The sequence below is a fragment of the Aethalodelphis obliquidens genome, unplaced genomic scaffold, assembly GCF_003676395.1.
Source record: "Aethalodelphis obliquidens isolate GAN/ISIS:26980383/991018 unplaced genomic scaffold, ASM367639v1 scaffold12, whole genome shotgun sequence".
Classification (NCBI taxonomy): Eukaryota; Metazoa; Chordata; class Mammalia; order Artiodactyla; family Delphinidae; genus Aethalodelphis; species Aethalodelphis obliquidens.
The window spans coordinates 41216120-41237469 of NW_020837956.1; the positions used below are offsets into that span (position 1 = coordinate 41216120).

Below are 21350 nucleotides of genomic sequence, written 5' to 3' on the forward strand. Positions count from 1 at the left end.
CTCAGCTGACAGCAGTGGTTGTTATTCGTGCCGTTGCTCCTTCTGCCCCATCATCCTTCTCCGACAGCCCTCCGTGAACATCCTCACGGCCTTTTCCACGCGAAACATCAAATAAAAAAGGCCCATAGCTGATTTATGTGCCCCGTGTAGAATGGATGTCAGCTCCCCGCTGACGATGGATTTATAGGTTGGAACTGATGCTCTGAATGACTCCAAATTTGCTGACCCCCCAGAGGAACCATCCCACAGCAACAGACAGCCACGCGACTTACGGAGCCTACTGGCCATCCCAGGAAGTCCCTACTCGGAAGCAGGGTCACAAATAAAACCAACCCAAGGAGAGGAGAGTACCTGCCCCAAATTCTGCCCGGCTGCAGACTCCCGGAAGGCGCTCGGTCATCGTTCCATTCATTTATTTAAGCCCTGTTTGCGGAGGACACCCCTCCATGGGAGGAACTGTGCTAAGTGTTAGAGACGCAAAGGTGAGCGAGACCGTCATCACACCTGGCCTCGGAGGGCTGCGAGGCATGGGACACAGACCACTGGGCGAGTGATCCGTAAACAAGGAGACAAGCACATGCAGCTCTGTGATGAGGGCTCTCTGGTGGCCAGCACGGGGCGCACTCCATCCTCACAGCGACACAAAGCAGGCTTCCTGGTGGAAGCGGCCTCTAGGTTGAGACCTGATTTATAAGCAGGAGTCGGTCCGTTGAGAATGGGAAGAAATGCTAAATGAGGCAGGAGAAACAGCATACACGAAATCCTGTTAGAGGACTTTGGATACATCCTCGTGGATACAAGGTCTTTGGGAAATGGAAAAGTCTAGACTAGACACTGGTCACAGAGGGAGGAGTGGTGAGAGGCGGGGCTGAAGAAGAAAGCCAGGGCCAGATCAAGGAGGGCCTTCACATCCGCTGTTAGCGGTGTAGACTCCATCCCCTTGGAGAAAAGAGGCAGGCCTTGAAGTATTTGAACCAGGGAACTGATGAGATCCAACTGGAAAGGGATGGGCTGGATATGCAGGAAGTCCAGGTGGAAGGCACACGACTCTTTCTAGGAGCAGCTCTGGGTGTCCTCAGCAAGAATGGGGGCCCATAACTGAATGGGCTTGAGAGAAGGCACAGGAGGGACAGGGCGGGAGCGGGGCTGGGAGAAGTAAAAGCTAAGACGATTATCTAGGTTTCTGGTTTTAGGAGTTGAGTATACAGCTCCATTCTCTGAAAAAAAGAACACAAAATAACAACTGGGTTTGCGGGGAGAGGCCAGTGAGTTCAAACGTGGACATGCTGAATCTGAGGTATCCTTGGGACATCCAAGTGACAGTGCCTTGTAGACAGAGATGTGGATCCTGCGCTAGAGAGAGGCCTGGGTGCCCTGGGCGCAGGGATGATGGTGGAGGATGAGGCAGGTACACTGCCCGAATGAGAAGAGGGAAGGAACCAGGGTAACACCTGGAGGGAAGTGGGGACTCCAAGGACAGACAATGACACTAACACCGCAAGAAAAAGTTAGGAGAAACAACCGGAGGGAATAAGAAGAGGGCAGGGTTTCAGATGACAAGGAGAGAAATCACTCCAAGAATGAGAAAAAGGACCAGTTCCCACCCCCCAGCGCAGCTGTAAACAAAAAGGCCCAAGTGTCCGTCAGATGTGGAATAGATAGATAAAACGTGGTCTAGTCATACAATGGAATACTCTTCAGCCATAGGGAGGGATGAAAAATCAACACACACCACAACACAGATAAACCGTAAAAACACGCTTAGTCTACGAAGTCACTATATTGTATGATTCTATTCATATGAAATGTCCAGAACAGGCAGGTCCAGAGGCAGCTCTTTTTACTCTTATTGTCTTTTCTCATCCACTTAAGATCGTTCTGAGCAATTCTCCCTATTCTCTCCCCCATTATCAACTTACCCACAAAAGATCCTGAATAGCCAAAGCTATGTTTGACACAAAGAACAAAGATGGAGGCATTTATCATCTATAAATATAATCTGTCAACATAGTTTTATATAATCAAAATAGTATGGTGTTGGCATAAAAACAAACCAATAGACCAGTGGGACAGAATAGAAAGCCCAGAAATAAACCTGTGTGTATACAGTCCATTAATATTCCACAAAGGATCCAAGAATATACAATGAGGAGAGAATAGTCTCTTCAATAAACGATGCTGGAAAAACTGGACAGCCACATGCAAAAGAAAGAAACTGGACCCCTGTCTTATACTAAACACAAAAATCAACTCAAAATGGATCAAAGACTTGCACATAACACCTGAAACCATAAAACTCCTAGAAAATAGAGGGAGTGAGTCAGCTTCTTGACATTGATCTTTGCAACGATTTTCTGGATTTGACACCAAAAGCAGATGTAACAAAAGCAAAAATAAGCAAGTGGGACCACATCAAACTTAATACATGAAAAGCTTCCACCCAGCCAAGGAAACCAGCAACAAAATGAAAAGGCAAAACCTGCTGAAAGAAAGTATTTGCAAACCTTGTATCTGATAAGGGGTTAATATCCGAAATATACACGGAATTCATACAACTCAATGGCAAAAACCAAAAACAACCTCGTTTAAAAATGGGCAAAGGACCTGAATAGACATTTGTCCAAAGAAGACATACAACTTGCCAAAAGGTACAAGAAAAGGTGCTCGACATCACTCGTCATCAGGGAAACGCAAATCAAAACCACGGTGAGACATCACCTCACACCTGTCAGAATGGCTATCACCAAAAAGACAACAAATAACGAGTGCTGGTGAGGGTGTGGAGAAAAGGGAGCCCTCCTGCACTGCTGGTGGGAGTGTAGACTGGTGCAGCCACTGTGGAGAACAGTATGGAGACTCCTCAAAAACTTAAAACTGGAACCACCACATGACCCAGCATTCCCACTTATCAGAAGGAAATGAAACCGTTTTCTTGAAGAGACATATGTACTCCAGTTAGTATTCACTGATGCATTATTCACAATGGTTAAGGTATGGAAACAACCTAAGTGTCTACCAATGGATGGATGGATAAAGAAAATATGTTATATCCATACAGTGGAATATTATTCAGCCATAGAAAAGAAGAAAAGTCTGCCATTTGCAACACATGGGTCAAACCGGAGGACATTATACTAAGTAAAATAAACCAAAGAAAGACAAATACTGCACGGTGTCACTTATATGTGGAATCTGGGGGGCAGGTGGCAGAAAGTGGAAACAGAGTAGAAAAATGACTGCCAGGGCCGGGGGTGGGGGAAATAGGAAGAGATTGGTACAAAGGTACAAACTTTCAGTTACAAGATGAATAAGGTCTGAGGATCGAATGGATAACATGGTGACTGTAATTGATAACATCACATTGCATAATTGAAATTTGCTAAGAGAGTAGAACTTAAGTGTTCTCACAAAAGACAGAAAAAGAGAGAGAGAGAAATATGTGAGGTGATGTGTCAATTAACTTGATGGGTGGAGGGAATCCTTCCACAATGTATACGTACATCAAATCATCACACTGTGCACTTTAAATATCTTACACTTTTGTCAATTACACCTCAATAAAGCTAAAAAATATGGTATATATCACTTAATAGAATACTCTGAATCCACTACAAATTATTATAGGAGCATATTTGTTGACACATTAAGATTTCATGATTCATTGTTAAGTAAAAGGGGATTTGTAAAAAATAATACATAGAATATGCTCTCATTTGTGCTTAAATTAATATATTTGTAAAGTAAGAAGTATATACATGTGACCATTGAACAACACAGGCCTGAACTGCATGGGTCCATTTATATACAAATTTTTTAATAAATATATTGGAGAATTTTTTGGACATTTGTGACATTTTGAAAAAGCTCATAAACTTCGTAGCCTAGAAATATCGAAACAATAAAAAGGTATGTCACAAATGCATAAAATATATGTAGATACTAGTCTATCCTTATATAGGCATAAGGTGTGTGATATTTAATATAAAATTAATAATGTGTTAGCTTTCTTTCTGCTTTTATTGATACAACTTTGCTTTCAAAAAGTTACATTACCATACATAGGCCTTTCTCTCTCATAATTGGAGAAATTGCACATCAGCCTATCATCACAGGGAAGTGGGTTTTTTAGTGCAACAATATTTCCAATACTGTATTATGAATATGACTGTAATAATGTGTGCCATAAAATTTTTATAACAATTTATTCATTGGTGTATAAGCCAGGCTACCATAAAGCAATCGTATTGCTGCTTCTTCATTATCAATGCACAAATCGTTACACATGTAAATAAATATGAATTTCCTCCTCATGTTATCTTTTCATTTTGATGGCTGGTGTTAGTAACATGTATAACACCTACGGTGTTTTGCATCATATAATACTGACTGTACTGACAGACGATTCATGTAAGCAGGTGACAGAAGCATACAGTATCAATAAATACAGTACAGTACTCTAAATGTATTTTCTCTTCCTTATGATTTTCTTAACAGCATTTCCTTTTCTCTGTCTTACTTTACTGCAAGAATACAGTATGTAATACAAGTAACACACAAAGTATGTTATCAACTGTTTCTGTTATCTGTAAGGCTTCCAGTCAACAGGAGGCTACTAGCAGTTGAGTTTTAAAAGAGTGAAAAGTTATACATGGATTTTCAACTGTGCAGGGGGTCAGTGCTCCTAACCTCTGCATTGTTCAAGGGTCAACTGTATATATACGCATATATGTCCACATAGGTTAGAAGCATCTAGAAAAACATGGTGGCTAATCTCTGGCTGATAGGATTATGTGTGTGTTTCCTTTTAAATTACATATATTTTCTCATTTCTCTACAACGAGCATGAATTATATAGTAGTTTTTTTAACAGAAACAGAAGCTTCCAAAAATGTGTTCAGGACCGTTCAAAAGGAGAGCCAATGTCAAGGCCACTGAGAGAATACGATGCCCTTGGGTATCGGCTCCGTCAGTGCAAAGTACCTCAGCCAAATCTTGAGTCAAAACACAGTTAAATTTCCTTCCCCTTGCTTTTCAGTCAGATAGGGAATCACATCAAACACGTTACAGACATTTATATTAAAAGTTAATTTTAAAATTCTTTTTTGTTAGAATCATCAGTAACGGCCGTTATTCGAAAATTCACCTCAGGGACTCACTCCCTTCTCTTCCATGACAACTTGAGATAACTAAGGTCTAAATTAGTGTTTTAATTGTTTTACCATTAGTAGGCTATTTACCAGGATGAATGCACTGGAAGGACAGAATCAGAAAACCATCCTCATGGGCAAAAAAGAATATTGCATTGGGGTTCATTTGTTCTTAGAACTGTAAGAAAAGGACAGGGGAAGTCTTCTAAATTCTGCCTAAATTTATACAATTTGACATTACACACCCAAACTCTAAGATGCAGCAACAGAACTCCTTGAATTAAACTGAGACCAAGGACATTTTTCTCATTAAATCAACGAGACACAGTCATGGAAACTCAAAATCCCAAGAGCACTGTTTTCGAGTCTGATTCTCCCTTTGCTCCTCCGTTTAATGACACGTAATTCCAAATTCATTATACTGAAGCATTTTATAAGTCATTTCTATGGTTATATGAAGTATATTATTATGGTATTCTAATTAATTTTAAGTAAATTTCTTTACTGAATCAAGGTCTCTTGAGAAGTGTCTTCAATTTTCCCACTAATATATTTTGACCAAAACGGGAATTCTGTGAAAGAATACTGTACAAAAAGCTAGGTACTTCTACTCTGTGTTGCTATCACAAAACAAGGCGGAACAACTTAGTAAAACACTTAAACATTGAATATTTGGACTTGGCCAAAGCTTACAGTATAGGATATTTAGTGTTTCTAAGAGTTTGCACTGGTATTCAAATCGGTAGCATTCATGGATCTCAAATTCTGATAGGGTGAGCTACCCAGACTTAAAGGCATTATGAGTATTAATTTCAACTATTTACTGAGCTCTTGCAATATGCCCAGCACCATCTCATTTAATCCCAGCAACATTCCGAGAGGTATTATTTCAGATCAATACCTATAGATCTAATCACAGTATGACAAGTCATGAATCATTCAGCCATTCCTCTACTGCTGGACATTCGCGTGGTTCCCAGGTTTTTGTAATTACTAAAAAAAAGAACATGCTGCTATAAACATCCTTAAGGCCCAGTGTGTGAACTGAACCAGCCGGCTGGAGCAGATGCAGCAGGGGCTGCCCGTGGCCGCAACACCACACAGGCCTGGGGAGATTTTAGTCCTTGCAAAGCTGTTCTCCACTGTCCTAGAATGAGGTGGCGCTGCGGAGGGCCAGGTCCCCCTTCTGCAGCGCATCCTACGGGGCATCGGTTCCCACAGCCCTCTGCACAGATCCTGGAGAACCAGTGCCCCGTGGCGCTGACCCTCTGCTTCCGGTCCCCCAGCAGAGCCTGCGCTGCGCCGACGCAGCGTAGCACCATCCGGTCTGTCCCACCCCAGTGCACAAAGTGCGGCTCTGTCTGTAAGGTGAGCGCTCATGTATCCACCAGAAATAATTCATGGAATTTAATTCTGTGAATTAAACAGAAGAAATCCATTTAATATGCACAGGTTGTACAGTGCAGTAATGAGGCTTTCCGCAAGGAAGGGGGTGGGGGAACCCCGGATTCATCTCTAGTTTCACACCAAGTTCTGTTACTAACTAGTTGCCTAACTCTGTACACGTCGCTTAACCTGTCTTGAACTCTTGATTCATCTTTTAAGTGGCAGATATTAAGACCTCCTCCCCCGGACTTCCCTGAGGGTGCAGTGGTTAAGAATCCACCTGCCAATGCAGGGGACACGGGTTCAAGCCCTGGTCCGGGAAGATCCCACATGCCGCGGAGCAGCTAAGCCCGTGAGCCACAACTACTGAGCTTGCACTCTAGAGCCCATGAGCCACAACTACTGAGCCCGTGAACCACAACTACTGAAGCCTGCGCACCTAGAGCCCGTGCTCCGCAACAGGAAAAGCCACCACAATGAGAAGCCCGCGCACCGCAACGAAGAGTAGCCCCCGCTCGCTGCAACTAGAGAAAAGCCCACGCGCAGCAACGAAGACCCAATGCAGCCAAAAATAAATAAATAAATAAATTTATTTTTAAAAAGGTAAGTCTTTTAGCTCATTAAGTATTATATTATCTCCCGAATCATGGGTACGTCCCCACAAACCACAAAGCAGCTAAAATGTGGTTTAGTAAGTGGTAGTGAGTAGTGAGAGGTGACAAAGAGAGTTTAAGTTAGTAGTTACGTGAGCAGTACGGAGGACAAAAGAGAGGTACCCACTAAGTGACTGAGGAACTTCAGCCCCGTGACCGGCAACTCTGCGTCCTCATATGGGGCAGCAGGACACAGATGCAAACTGCCGGCTGCTCTAACGGGCTCTTCACGGGACCAGCAGAGGTCTGGGCTACATCACAGATGAATGTCCACGAAGATACTACACAGCAAGCAGCAATAATCAAGCCATTTTTAGGGAGTCACTTCTGCCACCAAAGAAGAGGGGGCCGGGGTAGTGACCGTCAAGCACCTCGTAGGCCTCCACGCTGTGCAGTACCCCACGGCATCCGAGGGCAGTGATGGCATTCCCAGGCACCACTGGAGGCAATACATGTTCTGAGAAACTTTCTGGAAGTAAATATTAAAGAGGTAAAAATTGTGCGTGTAACTCCTCTTCATTATAAACAATCATGATGGCTCTATCAGGGTCCATCCCAATGCCTAGTTACCATAATGAAAAAGAAGAAGGATGTAAGGTCTGTTGACAGGGAAGGGGTTAAATAATTATGCTAGAGTCACGTGATGGAACATTCTGCAGCCACTAAAAATCACGTGGCAGAAGATCCTTTACTATGTTAAACTGTCATGATACATAGTTAATAAAAAGCAGAAAAGAAAATACTATGTAAATCACTTTGCTGTATACCTGAAACTCACAACATTGTTAAGCAGCTGCGCTCCAATATAAAATAAAAAGTTTAAAAAAATGAAAAAGAAAATAGTACGTGTTGATGGATTCCATTTCTGTAAATATATACATATCAATGCATGCATTGTATATATGTGTGTATCTGTGAAGATGATAGATAGATAGATAGACAGATATTTGCGACTTGTGCAGAGAAAACAACTGGAAATGGACATGACAAAATGCAGAGTGCGCTGATCTTTGGGAGGTAGGATTGTAAGTGATCTTCACTTTCCTCACTGAGCTTTTCTGCACAGCATTTTTGACATTTTTCTCAGCAAGAACGACTGTAAAATCAGATTTTTTTTAATGAAAAGAGTGTAAATTTCAAAAGAACAATTACAAAACTCTTTGGGCAACTATAGTCTCATTAGTATGAGTGCACGGCAATCTAGTACCGACCCTGGGAGGCTGAGGCTCCTGTGGGCATTTCAAAGCTGGTACCCTCGTAACCTCTCCCATCACCGCATCCTCAACTAGAAAACAGGGAGTTTTGATAAGATAATCTAGAAGTTCCCTTCCTGTCCTAAAATGCTAAATGTTACCTTATAATCATGTCTAATGTTTTTAAATCATTGACATGTACAAAGGATAAACATAGACTCAAACTTGAACAGAGTCTCTCGAGGGGTACGCTTCAGAATTGTTGTTCAATCTCACTCCCGCCCACCAGGACAGGGGGATGCAGGGACTTAGATGTTAAGGATAATCATATACCATTTCCTCTCTATTTATTAAGGTAGTAGCCCTGAAATTCAACGACTGCCAGAATTGCTTTCTTGTTGGGAACTCGCCCTCCTGCCCCGGCAAGTTACAGTCTAAGGTGGGTAGGTAATAAATCTGATTTGGTTCATCACACAGCCTTAAAGTGCAGAGGCGAGGAAGCAGCTAAATGCTTCTGCAGGCTAGTGCCTGTGGGCGCTGCAAGAGCTGCTAGACTGCCCTTTACTGGAGCACCGGGGAGTCCAAGGACACAAAGAGGCCCTGCTTCTTTAAGACATGGGGGACGAGAACCGACACTTATCTAGTGCTGGTACGTTATGTCTAGTTTATCATGTAATCCTCACAACCATCCTCTAAGACCCATTCTCATCTCCTTTCCATAGAGGAGAGAACTTAATAGCAAAACTACCACTTAGAGACATAGATACCCTAAAAACAGCTCACCTTCGAAGCACTCCACAAACAGTCCATTTACAAAATTAAAAGGTAGAAATCATCTTGCATTCTAAATACCACCATCAGGCTATCTCGCTCAAACCTGATTTTTGTCGCTTATTTAAAAGGTGGATCTCTTTTAACTTACATAGGAAATTTGGGTTGTGTTGTTGTTGTTGTTGTTTTGCTAAGACTCAAGTGATGTGAACAGAGTGATGGAAGGTTCCATCTTGTAGTCTTTCAAATGTCTATCAAGGACACAAATGTTGAGAACACAGAGCAAATCTTTAAATTGAACATTATAATTAGCTTCAACATCGTGTAACTTAAAACAACTTTTCCTGTCACCTGTCTTTCCAAATCCCCAAAACAAAAGAGGAGGAGAAAGTCTTAATAAATGCTAGCACTCTGCATCTCAAAGATGGATCTCTCCCTAACCGTGGTCTTCAAACGTTCTTACCGACTTCCATCGTCTTAGTGACTTAAGTGCTCTGACAAACAGAACGAGTTTGCACGGCCACTTCTGGCTTCAAGAGCAGCACGCCTTTACAGGCATTCCCTACCAAATGCTGCTTTTATCAAACTTCAGTTATTCAATATTGACATTTTAATTTTTACCAAATCATCCAATATATCCCATCTTTAGTAGTTAGTAGTGAACACTTCCTTCCTTCAACTTTCTCATCCTTGCAGGTCTGCTGGGAACTATATTAAAATAACTGCAAAGGAAAGAAAAACCTAACTAGAAGGTAACTATTTAGATAGAAAATGTGAGCCTCTTTAGAGATGACTCCACTCCACAGCAACTTAAAACTAAAACCTAGAGCACCATAAATGCTCACATCAATATACAATAGCAATGTCATTGCAGGAAAATGTTCATACTGGCTACCGTGGGCATCACCCAGGAAAACTGTCCTTCAGTGGCATTGCTTTTCCTCATACAACACTATTCATCAAAGAGGAACCTTGGAGACCAATCAAAGAGAACTTTACTGGATCACTAACGGCTCCAGGGCCCACCACTGGCCAAAGGCAGAGTCCCAGACACCTCGCCCAGCTCCCTCTCACCTGCGCTGTCCCTTCCTGCCTCACAGAATGCCATCGCTGTGCCCATTCTGCCAACACTGAATGCTGGGAAAGAGCCACTGGAATAAATGTGTATGAGAGCCGCCAACAGAACTCGTGACCCCTGGGGACTTTCGGAGAGCCCTCCATGTGCCTCAGAAACAGAACAGATATTTTTAATGATAATAAATAGTATGCTAAGATTTATATGTGTTAGGGTTTCTTCCTGATTTAAAACAATTTTTTAATGTATTTGAGATTGTTCTTGACAATGGTTTTAGCAACAGTCAGAGAAGGATTGACTAAGAGTCGGTAGATGAAAGGATAAAGACATTTTTAAGTACTTAATATACAGTCAAGAGTCACAAGCTCAGATGCCTACAGAGGCTGGGCAAGTAAATGATGATGCTCGCAAAGGGTGGTATTAGGGAATGGTGGGGACTGTGGCTAGTGGGAGTGCTCATAATTGCAGAGCACTGTTTTCCCGTGGAAATGCAGGCTACTAAAAACTAAGTCCTTGGGACTTCCCTGGTGGTCCAGTGGTAAAGAATCTGCCTTCCAATGCAGGGCACGCAGGTTCGATCCCTGGTCGGGGAACTAAGATCCTACATGCTGCAGGACAACTAAGCCCTTGCACCACAACTACTGAGCTCGTGCACCCCAACGGAAGATCCCGCATGTTGCAACTAAGACCTGACACAGCCAAAAAATAATAATAATAAATAAATAAATAAAACTAAGTCCTTTTAAACAATAAAAATCCTCTATTTTTTATTATTTTGTTTTTTTTAAACTACACTGGTTCTGTTTTGTTTTTTTTAATTTATTTATTTTTGGCTGTGTTGGATCTTTGTTGCTAAGCACAGGCTTTCTTTAGTTGCTGCGAGTGGGGCCTACTCTTTGTTGTAGTGGGCAGGCTTCTCATCGCGGTGGCTTCTCTTGTTGCAGAGCATGGGCTCTAGGCGCACGGGCTTCAGAAGTTGTGTTGCACGGGCTTAGTTGCTCCGCAGCATGTGGGATCTTCCCGGACCAGGGATCGAACCCGTGTGCCCTGCATTGACAGGCGGATTCTTAACCACTGTGCAACCAGGGAAGTCCCAAAAATCCTCTATTTTTTTTAAATGGAAACCAAAATTTCATATTACATGAACACCCCCATTATAAAATGTGGCAGCCAATTCAAACCTTCGAAAACTATGTGAACCAAAGCGCCTGCAAATCCCCAAATCACCCCCTCGGCTTACAGCTCCCCTCCACCCCCCTGTGCTCATCTTCAAATAGGTATTTTAGTCTTAAGCTCCCAAATTCCATATTTGATGACGCACATTAATCCCCCTAATGAGACAACTTGCTCTCATTAAATGGAAACGAAAGGCATAAATAAATACAGAAATTAAGGCATAAAAAGATCACAAAAAACCCACAAAATGTTATTTACTGTTTCAATGTTGCCTTCCAAAAAACACAGAAATAGAATGGAAAGAGGGGACGAGTAATTCCTCAGAGAGCCAGTGGCCCCAAGTCTTTAAGCCGGGTGTCTGCAGGAGGCTCCTGGCTGCACCTGGGTCTCCCTGGGGGTGTGGGGGGCAGGAACTGGAAGCAGAGACTAGATGTTAATGTGCAGTGTTCCTCCTGCTGCTTCCCAAGATTAAAGGAAAGGAAGAAGCCAACCACCAGATCAAGGCAGGCATTTCAAAGCACTGTGCTCATTTCACTCTGACAACACCCTATTGGAGCAGATACTAACCAGGCCCTGGTTTATTGATGAGGAAGCTGAGTCTCAGCGAGGTGATTTGATTTGCTAAGTGCTACCCAGATGGGAAAAGCCAGGATTCTGTTCACCCCAGGTCTTCTGGCTCTGAGACCACATTCCTCTTCCTCGGGCGTGGCTGTCTGTCCACACACTTTGCCCCTTTCCCGGTTACGCACTAGTCCTCGGGTACAAGTGGGTGGTAAGGAGAGTCAAAGTACAGGTTGGGGTGTCAAGGAGCTGCCATAGTTTGATTTAAATAGCATTTTCACTTTGAATCTCAACAGCAAACTCCTAAGGTAAATAGGAAAAATTCCTACTATAATTCAAATTCTTTGGGGTCTCTTGAAACACACACACACATACACACAATATATACAAATACACATGCATACACATGCACGCACACATACATACACACACACCTAAACACATACACACACATACATACAAACACACATACACATACACACACACACACACACACACACACACACACACACACACAATGCCCTGATATAAATTTTGTTGTGAATATGACTTTCTCTACAAAAGAAATCCTTAATTCCAGGCTTTACGGGACACATTTTTAAAGTGATTATTAGCCTATAATATTTTGTTTTATAGAGAAAAAATGATGTTTCTCTTCTCAAATTAATTTATTCCAGAAAATGTAGGAAATGTTTAAATGATGATTGGATTGGGGAAGATGTTATGGTGTTTGTCTTCTCAATGTACCATTTTACAACCATGAGAAACCCTCCAGGACGGTTAATATATCATCAGGTTGCACTTCAAAGTTCATCTGCTGGTGGCACAATTAGAAGATTATTTGCTGGTGAAAATTAGTTTTAACCGTTCAATGGCTCAGTAAGTACAGAACATACATTCCAACAAGTGCTAGCTCACTGATACCAGTATAAATCAAGCCAAAATTAAAATCAGAGCTTTATTCATCAACGTCTGGGTTCCGATTTCATACTTCATTGATCTAAAAGGTAGTGGAGAAAACGAAATCCAAATGCCTCTCCACGTTGAACTTCATAAGCAAATCTCTCCCATCCGTTTGATAGCAATGAAGGTACATGGAAAATGCAAAATAACAGAGGGTCTCGACCACGTGGGAATCCCACCTCCCCTCCTGCTCAGTGAACTGGATCACATTCCTCTCCCTACAGAAAATAATCAACATTAAGAAATCTGGGAAGAGAAACACCTCAAAGTCTTTCTCAATATCTCTGCCACATGTCCAAAACTTTTTAAATAAACACTGAAAATCTCCCTACCAAATTAGAAGTCTCACAGGATCTATTAGAAAGTGCCTCAACCCACAGAAAGAGGAAAGAATTTCCTGATCTTGGCTCAGGCCTGACAGTCGGTGCTTCACAAGCTTCCTTCCTCACCTGCTCACAGACATAACACATGTCAATTTTACGAGGAAATGTTTTGGGGGTAAAATTAAACTTTTCATCACACTTAAGTTGAAAAGGATTTTAAAGTCAATTTCTGTTGAAACCTTTTGTGGTCATAAAACAACAGTGAAGACCGGATTCTGGTAGGAAATCGGAATCCAGCATACACAATGTCTGAGTCTATTCAGGCTGCCCTAACAAAAGTACCACAGACTGGGGTAGGGGGAGCTTAAACAGCACACATTCGTTTCTCACGGTTCTGGAGGCTGGAAGTCTGAGATCAAGGCACTGATATAGTCAGTGTCTGCTGAGGACCCCTTCCCGGTTCATAGACAGTGTGTTCTCGCTGTGTCCTCACCTGGAGGAAGGGGTAAGCCCGTATGCCACAGCTACTGAGCCTGCGCTCTAGAGCCCATAAGCCACAACAACTGAGCCCACACACCACAACTACTGAGGCTGCACTCTAAAGCCCATGAGCCACAACTACTGAGCCCAGTGCCACAACTACTGAGCCTGCGCTCTAGAGCCCATGCTCCGCAACAAGAAAAGCCACTGCAATGAGAAGCCTGTGAGTCACACCTACTGAGCCTGTAAGCCACACCTACTGAGCCCGGCACCACAACTACTGAAGCCCATGTGCCTAGAGCCCGTGCTCCACAACAAGACAAATCCCTGCAATGAGAAGCCCGCGCACTGCAACAAAGAGTAGCCCCCACTCGCCACAACTAGAGAGAGCCCACACGCAGCAACGAAGACCCAACGCAGTCAAAAATAAATTTTAAATTTATTTTTTTTTAAAAAAAGAAATTTTTTATGAACCTGGATTCTTGCAACTTTCCATACTTAGAAAAGCACTAAAATCATTAACTGAGATATCTGTTCCTCGCTACTAGCAGCAACCTTCTCCTGTGACGGGTGCCTGAGTGCACATACTCCTTCACCAAAATCACGGGAACACTGTCTTCTCCCACCCTCTCCAGAGCAGTTCCCTGGGGCTGTCTGAGAGGCTGTCTCCCAGCTACAGTCTTCAGTGCGACACTGAATAAACTTAGCTCACAGCTCTTACACTGTGCATTTCTTTCAAGTCGACACCATCACATGAGGGATTCAGTTTCAACATACGAATTTCAGGGGGACACAGTCAGTGTGTAGCATGCAGCAACTAACCCTGAAAAAATAATAACAAAATCAAACATCTACAGAGGACTACATTCTTGTCAGTGAATTCTCATACATACCAGGATTAGCACAGTAATAAATGTAAATCTAAAATGTTACGGCATTAATCCAAACTTTCTACCTCTTAGCAACTGTGATGTCTGTGACTTATGATTTTTCTTCAAAAACAATAAGATGTCAAGTTTGCATCCTTGCCGATGCCATTAAGAATCTGAATCACAAGCCAGCTAACTCACAAAATAACACTATCTGGGTGGCCCAAAAAAACTCAAGCTACTGATTTAATTTGGAGTATCTTTGGAGAGGAAGCATTCCTGGCATTTGGGAAAAGAAAATGGAAATCCTCTCTGGAGAATCTCACCTTTATCTCAGCCCTTAAAGAACTTCCTCAAAAAAAAAAAAAAAATCCCATAGAAAGGGAGTCATTTGCAGTCAAAAAAATAAGTAAACTAACAAGGACAGAAAGGATCATGAGAGAAAACCAGGTGAAATAAGAGAAAACAGAGATGAGTTTCAAATACTGGGATTACAGGCACAGACCACAGAAAGACAATATTTCAATAAAAGACAAGCTTGAAAATACATGCAGGACAAAGAGACTCAAGAGAATAACATGGAGGATTTGAAAAGAACCAGATAGAATGTTTGGAAATGAAAAACTGAATGATTTAAATTTAAAATTCAATAAATTGGTTTGAAGCACAGTATACACTGCAGAAAAAAATTAATCCAATCTAGGCAGAAGTACCCAGACTATAGCACAAAGATAAAGGAGAGAGAGAGAAATACATGAAAAAGAGGGAGACTCTTGGAGGTTAGAGCTAATGAAATATGCTAACCCACATCAACCCAGACACAGAAAGCAAAGAGAGAGAACATAAGACAGAGGCATCACCTGAAGAGACAATGGCTGAGTCACCACACCAGAGACTCAAGATAATTCAATAAATCTGCACTGAGACGTATCGTTTAAAGCACAGCACCCAGAACCAAACAGCATACATTTTAAGAAGCTAAAAGAGATAAAATATTACTTTCAGAGAAGTGAACCATGATAGCTGATATCTCACCAGCAACCACCAAGTTAGAAGACAGTGAAAAATACCACTCATGGTCTAAAGGACACTGCCATCCACAGAGTCATAACAAAAACATACGTGAAGGGAAAGGGCAAGAGACCTCTGCTCTGGGAACCATGGACGAAGTAACCCCAGTCAACCTTTCCACTAAAACACAAAACCGGACACACTGAAAAACATGTCTTTGAAACATAAGACACCTATCAAGATGGTGAGGAATTCCCACACTCCAGGAAAGAAAGGCAATCCGAAGCCACGAGGCCGCCATCTGGGGCCACTTTGGTCCAGGGAACAGAGAGCTGAGAGGGTGAACCATGGTTCTGACAGCCTTTGTGGCCACAGGAAAAGCACTGGTTCAGGACCCACCAACGGGGGCCCTTGTGAGCCACCCTCCTAGTGAACTGGGACCTCACTGGCCGCACCTGAGGAGTGAGCAGCATCCTGGCTTCCAACACCTGGTCAGTCTGAACCATCCCACACGCCGAAGCTGTATCAGGTGATCGTGAACTGGGCGCTGAAGCTGTATCAGGTGATCATGAACTGGGCGCTGCAGCTGTATCAGGTGATCGTGAACTGGGATGAACAGGCAGCTGGCCAAGCAAAGCCGCCACTTTGGCAAAAGCTAATATCACCTCAGGCCTCAAATGATTTCCACAAATAAGTTTTTTGTTTTTAAATTTTTTGGGGGGGGTGGGGGGGTACGCGGGCCTCTCACTGTTGCGGCCTCTCCCGTTGCAGAGCACAGGCTCCGGACGCGCAGGCTCAGCAGCCATGGCTCACGGGCCCAGCCGCTCCGCGGCATGTGGGATCTTCCCGGACCGGGGCACGAACCCGTGTCCCCTGCATCGGCAGGCAGACTCTCAACCACTGTGCCACCCGGGAAGCCCTGCAAATAAGTTTTAAGAGTAAAAATGTCCAGCACACAGAGGTAACTAGGCAGAGGAGAAGCGAAGACAGCGCAACAGAGAACCAGCTGTGACAACAGACACTGTGGCTTCAGCCTGGATCACTCATGCTAGGGAGAGCCAGCTGCTAGATCTCCCATGCACAGGCTCACGGCAGGAATGAAGCTTCCTGCCATGGCCACGTGAGTGAGCCTGCAAGCACCTACCCGGGTCAGGCCTTCAGATATGACTGCAGCCAGCATCTTGACTGCAAACTCACAAGAGTCTCTGAGCCAGAACCGCTCTGGACTTCCTGGTCACAGGAACTATGAGATAATAAATGCTCTTTTACGCCAATAAGCTTGCACTGATAGGATATGCACCAACTGATAACTCACATGCTCTCCCAGAGAAAGTCTTACCCACGTGTGCACCAGGAGACAGGTAAAAGGATGTTTACAGCAACGTTGCTACTTTAGCATAAAATTTAAAGTGACCCAAATTATCCATCAACTGATTGGATAAATAAACTGGTATATCAGTCAATGAAATAATACATAACAGTAAAAAAGAATGACTACAGCTACATGCTTTTAACACGGATGAGTCTCCAAAGCATATTATTGTGTGAAAAAGCAAGTAACAAAATATATGCAATATAATTGCATTTACATAAAGTACATAAAACATTGAAAAAAATCTACCCTTCAGGGATAGATTAATATGAAAAGATGATTATTCCAAAAGCCAAAGTAGTGGTTACCTGTGGGCAAAGGATGGGAGTGGAGGTAGGAGGTTTTTAAAACGCTGGTAATGCTCTTTTGCGTAATCTGGGCTGTAGTTTACACAGAGACTGGCTTTATTACTATTCTTTAAACTGTACATAAAACTGTATACACTCTTCCGTATATACGATACATCTCACAATAAAAGAAACAAGAGTTAACAACAATGTAAGGAACGGTCATAACATCTTTAGGGGCAGACACAAGAAATGAGTGAGGCCAAGGCAGCCCAGGAATGCACAGAGGATTAAGAAACAAAACAATGTTGTCCCTTCCATTTGGCAAAGGAAGCCTTTTCTGAGGTCCTTCACCTAGACAGAATTAACCCTGTGCTTCTGTCCTAGCCGTTACCACTTTCTCTTTTGTGGTGACTTCTGTTTGTCTCTTATCTTCCCAAAACATACACTGTAAGGCCCTCTGCAGCAGCCCCGAGGCTGCCCTACAGGGAGATGCGCACAATAGCTTTTGTTAAGGACCTGCAAGACACCTTTGGTTTGCAATGACATTTGTATAATGACAGTTACCAAGAAAGCTTAGAGAAGTTACAAGGATTATAAGTGCACAAAAGACTGAGGTACTCTTGGGAAGAAAAGTAAGAGAGTGTACTATAACCCCATTTGCAGTAAGATCTCAAAGAGAATGCAATACCAGTTCCAGGCTAAACAAAAAAGAATTAAATCGACGCTTTGAGTGGGTACCCACAAGTACAACGGACAGCCTGAATGTGGCCAGTCTCCATTATGGCTTTCTGAGTGGCCCTGACGTTGATACACAGGCCTGTTCCACCAGGACAGCCGCCATCTGTCCGCGGCTGCTGTCTTAATGGCAGCAGACGCTGGGGCGGGTGTCCTTGCTCCCAGGCCAGCATTCAGAGGCTGTACTGTAGGCCGGCATTGCGTCAGGTGCCAGGATTTCAGAAATCACGGGTGCCTGTCCTCTGTAGGGTCTTAACCAGCAGGATAGAGAGCAGCGAGCTGGGCCGACAGCACAGCTCGGTAAGTGCTCTCAGGGAAGGAGGCGTGCCCAGGTCCCGGGGACACCAGCCTGGACAAGCTGTAACCCAGCTCGGCGTTCTGCCTGCCAGCGTGCTCCCTCCGGTGGCCACTCCCTTTCTTCCTGCAGACCTTCGCGAAGAGGTCACCTTTTCAAAGAGGCGACCCTGGGCACCCTATTTTCACTGCCACACCCGCCGCCCCCTCTTCCCACCCTCTTTCTAATTCTCTCCAATACTGATGGGTCGGGAGATAGTAGCTGGTCTGCCCTCCCCACAGGGCGAGCAGGGGCGATTTCCGGGGGCATGCAGGGTGCACTGCGGCCCGAGAAAGCCTCGCAGACAAAGTCCATACAGGACGGCGGCGCTGGGCGGGGGCAGAAGTGGGACGCGTTCCCCAGCCTCGCGAGGACAGGACGGGCCACCAGACCTGAGCAGACCCGGGTCGTGTTCCCTGGCACCGCGGGGACAGGACGGGCCACCAGGCCGGGGCAGACCCGGGTCGCGGTCCCCGGCCCCGCGGGGACAGGACGGGCCACCAGGCCGCGGCAGGCCCGGGTCGCGGTCCCTGGCCCCGCGGGGACAGGACGGGCCGCCAGGCCGCGGCAGACCCGGTCGCGGTTCCCAGCCCCGCGGGGACAGGACGGGCCACCAGGCCGCGGCAGACCCGGTCGCGGTCCAGAGCCCCGCGGGGCGAGGCGATGGAGCCGGGGGGCGGGCGCAGAGGCCGGGGGGCGCGGCGGCACTTACTCCAGCTTCCTGAAGCGCTCGCGCGCGGCCGCCACGTACTTGCCGCCGGCCTGCAGCGCGTCCAGCTCGCTCACCGGGCGCCCGCGCGTCGGCGTGAAGAGGCGCCGCGCACCGCAGGGCACCTCCACCTGCTCCGTCAGCTGCTCCAGCAGCGCCTCGAAGGTGGCCACGGGGCGCCGCGACAGCGCGAACTTGCGGCCCACGTAGAACCGGTCCCCGTTGCGGTACACCACGATGGTTCTGGCGGGCGCGGGGTCCACCAGCACGTGCGTCGCGCGCGAGCTCACGGCCCGCACCGCCCATTCGCTCCGCCGCCGGACAGCCGGGCTGCCTGGGCCACGGCCGCCACCGCCCGCGCTGACGCCACCGGCGATTGCGACCGCAGCGCGCTGCCGCCCGGGAGAGGACACGTGAGGGGGAAGCAGAGCCGGGACGGGTGACGGGGCATCAGAGTCCGGACAGGTGAGGACGGCAGAGCTGGAGAAAGGGACGGGGCGCGGCTCCCGCGAAGGCGGCGGGAGGGCAGGGGGCGAGGCACTGGGCACCCACCGCGACCCCTCCCACTACTCCTCCGCCCTCCGACGCGCAAGACGTGGGGAGATGGCGGGTAGCAGCACCGTCTTGACAATTAAAACTGCGTCAGGGAGGAATTGTCAGGAACCGTGCAGAGCATGGGAGAAACTGGAATACGAGGCGCACCTGGCACGTGGTATTGCAAAGGTGTAGCCTTCGGGACGCACCTTCATTTGGGGGAAGTACAATTCAAGGGCCTGTATGTTCTTGGGAGAGTCGTGCCCTATTCTTTTCTTTTGGCTGCATTGGGCCTTCGTTGCTGCGTGCCGTCTTGTCATTGTGGTGGCTTCTCTCGTTGCGGAGCATGGGCTCTAAGCGTGTGGGCTCAGTGGTTGTGGCTCGTGGGCTCTAGAGCGCAGGCTCGGTAGCTGTGGTGCACGGGCTTAGTTACTGCACAGCATGTGGGATCTTCCCAGATCAGGGATCGAACCCTTGTCCCCCGCACTGGCAGGCAGATTCTTAACCACTGCGCCACCAGGGAAGCCCTTGCTTGCTTTTTGTATGGCGCGTAGTAGGTGCTTGCATTGTTTTGTTGTTGTTGAACTAATAACTCCAGGAAGGCCAAAAAGCAATTGGGAAATTCACCACAGATGAATGTTTGGTGTCAGAAATCAGCATCGCTAAATCCTACACCGACTCACGCGAGAGCATTACATTTTTATTTTTACAACACATTGCTTTGCAATGCAATTGAGAATACGAAAGCTAATATTCTCAAAATCAAATAGCTGCTGAGAACCACAGCAGCCTGAGATTAGGTCTGCAGAGCAGAAAATAGCTACGAAGATCCACTCACATTATCTGATTCTAATAAAATGAATGCTTTTTATTTGCTTGATTATTTCCTAGAAGGTGGAAGCCAAGCTTTTTTATACAGAAGCTCAAAATCATTCATCAGAGTATTCTGCTGAAGCCAGCCCTATATATCTGTACATGAACGATTTGGTGAAATTGAGTGATCTGAAAAAATTTCAGTGGAACCGTGGGAGCCTTGATATTTACAGTAAATGAAACCAGACTGTGTTGGCGTAAAACCCAAGAAAATATACTCGCAGGACTAATTCTCAACACTCTTCTGGTTCATTGAACATTACGATCTGCTTTAATGGTGTAGAATGTTAATGTCTGTTAACCTAAAGCTGGTTTTACATTTTAAAAAAATGAGGTTCTTCTTTACAGAATTAATATCCAGCCTCCCTTTTATCAAAAGTGTCCTGGAATATTAGATATGCCTCTTGGTACCTTTGAGGGAGACTCAATAAAGCCACTCCATGCCCACCCCAGGTGTCCCATGGGGTTCTCCTACTGCTTCCGCTCCCTTTTAAACTTGGATTGGGTAGAATCCTCATGGAGCAGTTAAAGGTGCAGCGGGGGAGGTGGGGAGGAGAAATCCGCATACAGACATGCCCACCCCTCACCTTCTATCCGTGGAGGCTGCCAGTCAAGAACGAGACTTAACGTGTGCAGGAAACTCCAAGGACCAACCCCACAAAGCAGGGCTCCCACCCAATACCTTTTCAGACGCTCCCTCAATTCCTAAGCTCTGTACACACTGGGTTGAACATATGAAGTTGCTATTTCAGTTATCAAAATTTGCCAAATAGAAATTTCTCAGGGCTCTACTAAGTGCTTTTGTTGTGACACTTATCACTGTTTTTGCGGGATTTTTCTTGTGCATCTCCCACCATTGCTCCCTTTGTAAGGGCGAGGACCCTGTCAGTTCAGT

At 45.2% G+C, this 21350-nt stretch overlaps 1 protein-coding gene across 1 annotated transcript in view; it reads right to left on the reverse strand.

Annotated features, from left to right (window-relative positions):
• DCDC2C (doublecortin domain containing 2C) overlaps positions 1-19797 on the reverse strand; it is a 52201-nt gene extending 32404 nt beyond the window's left edge. Inside the window, 3 exon segments of the mRNA XM_027113930.1 lie at positions 9815-9872; positions 19052-19440; positions 19792-19797. Coding sequence (XP_026969731.1) covers positions 9815-9872; positions 19052-19440; positions 19792-19797 — 453 coding nt within the window.
• Between the last annotated feature and the right edge of the window lie 1553 nt (positions 19798-21350).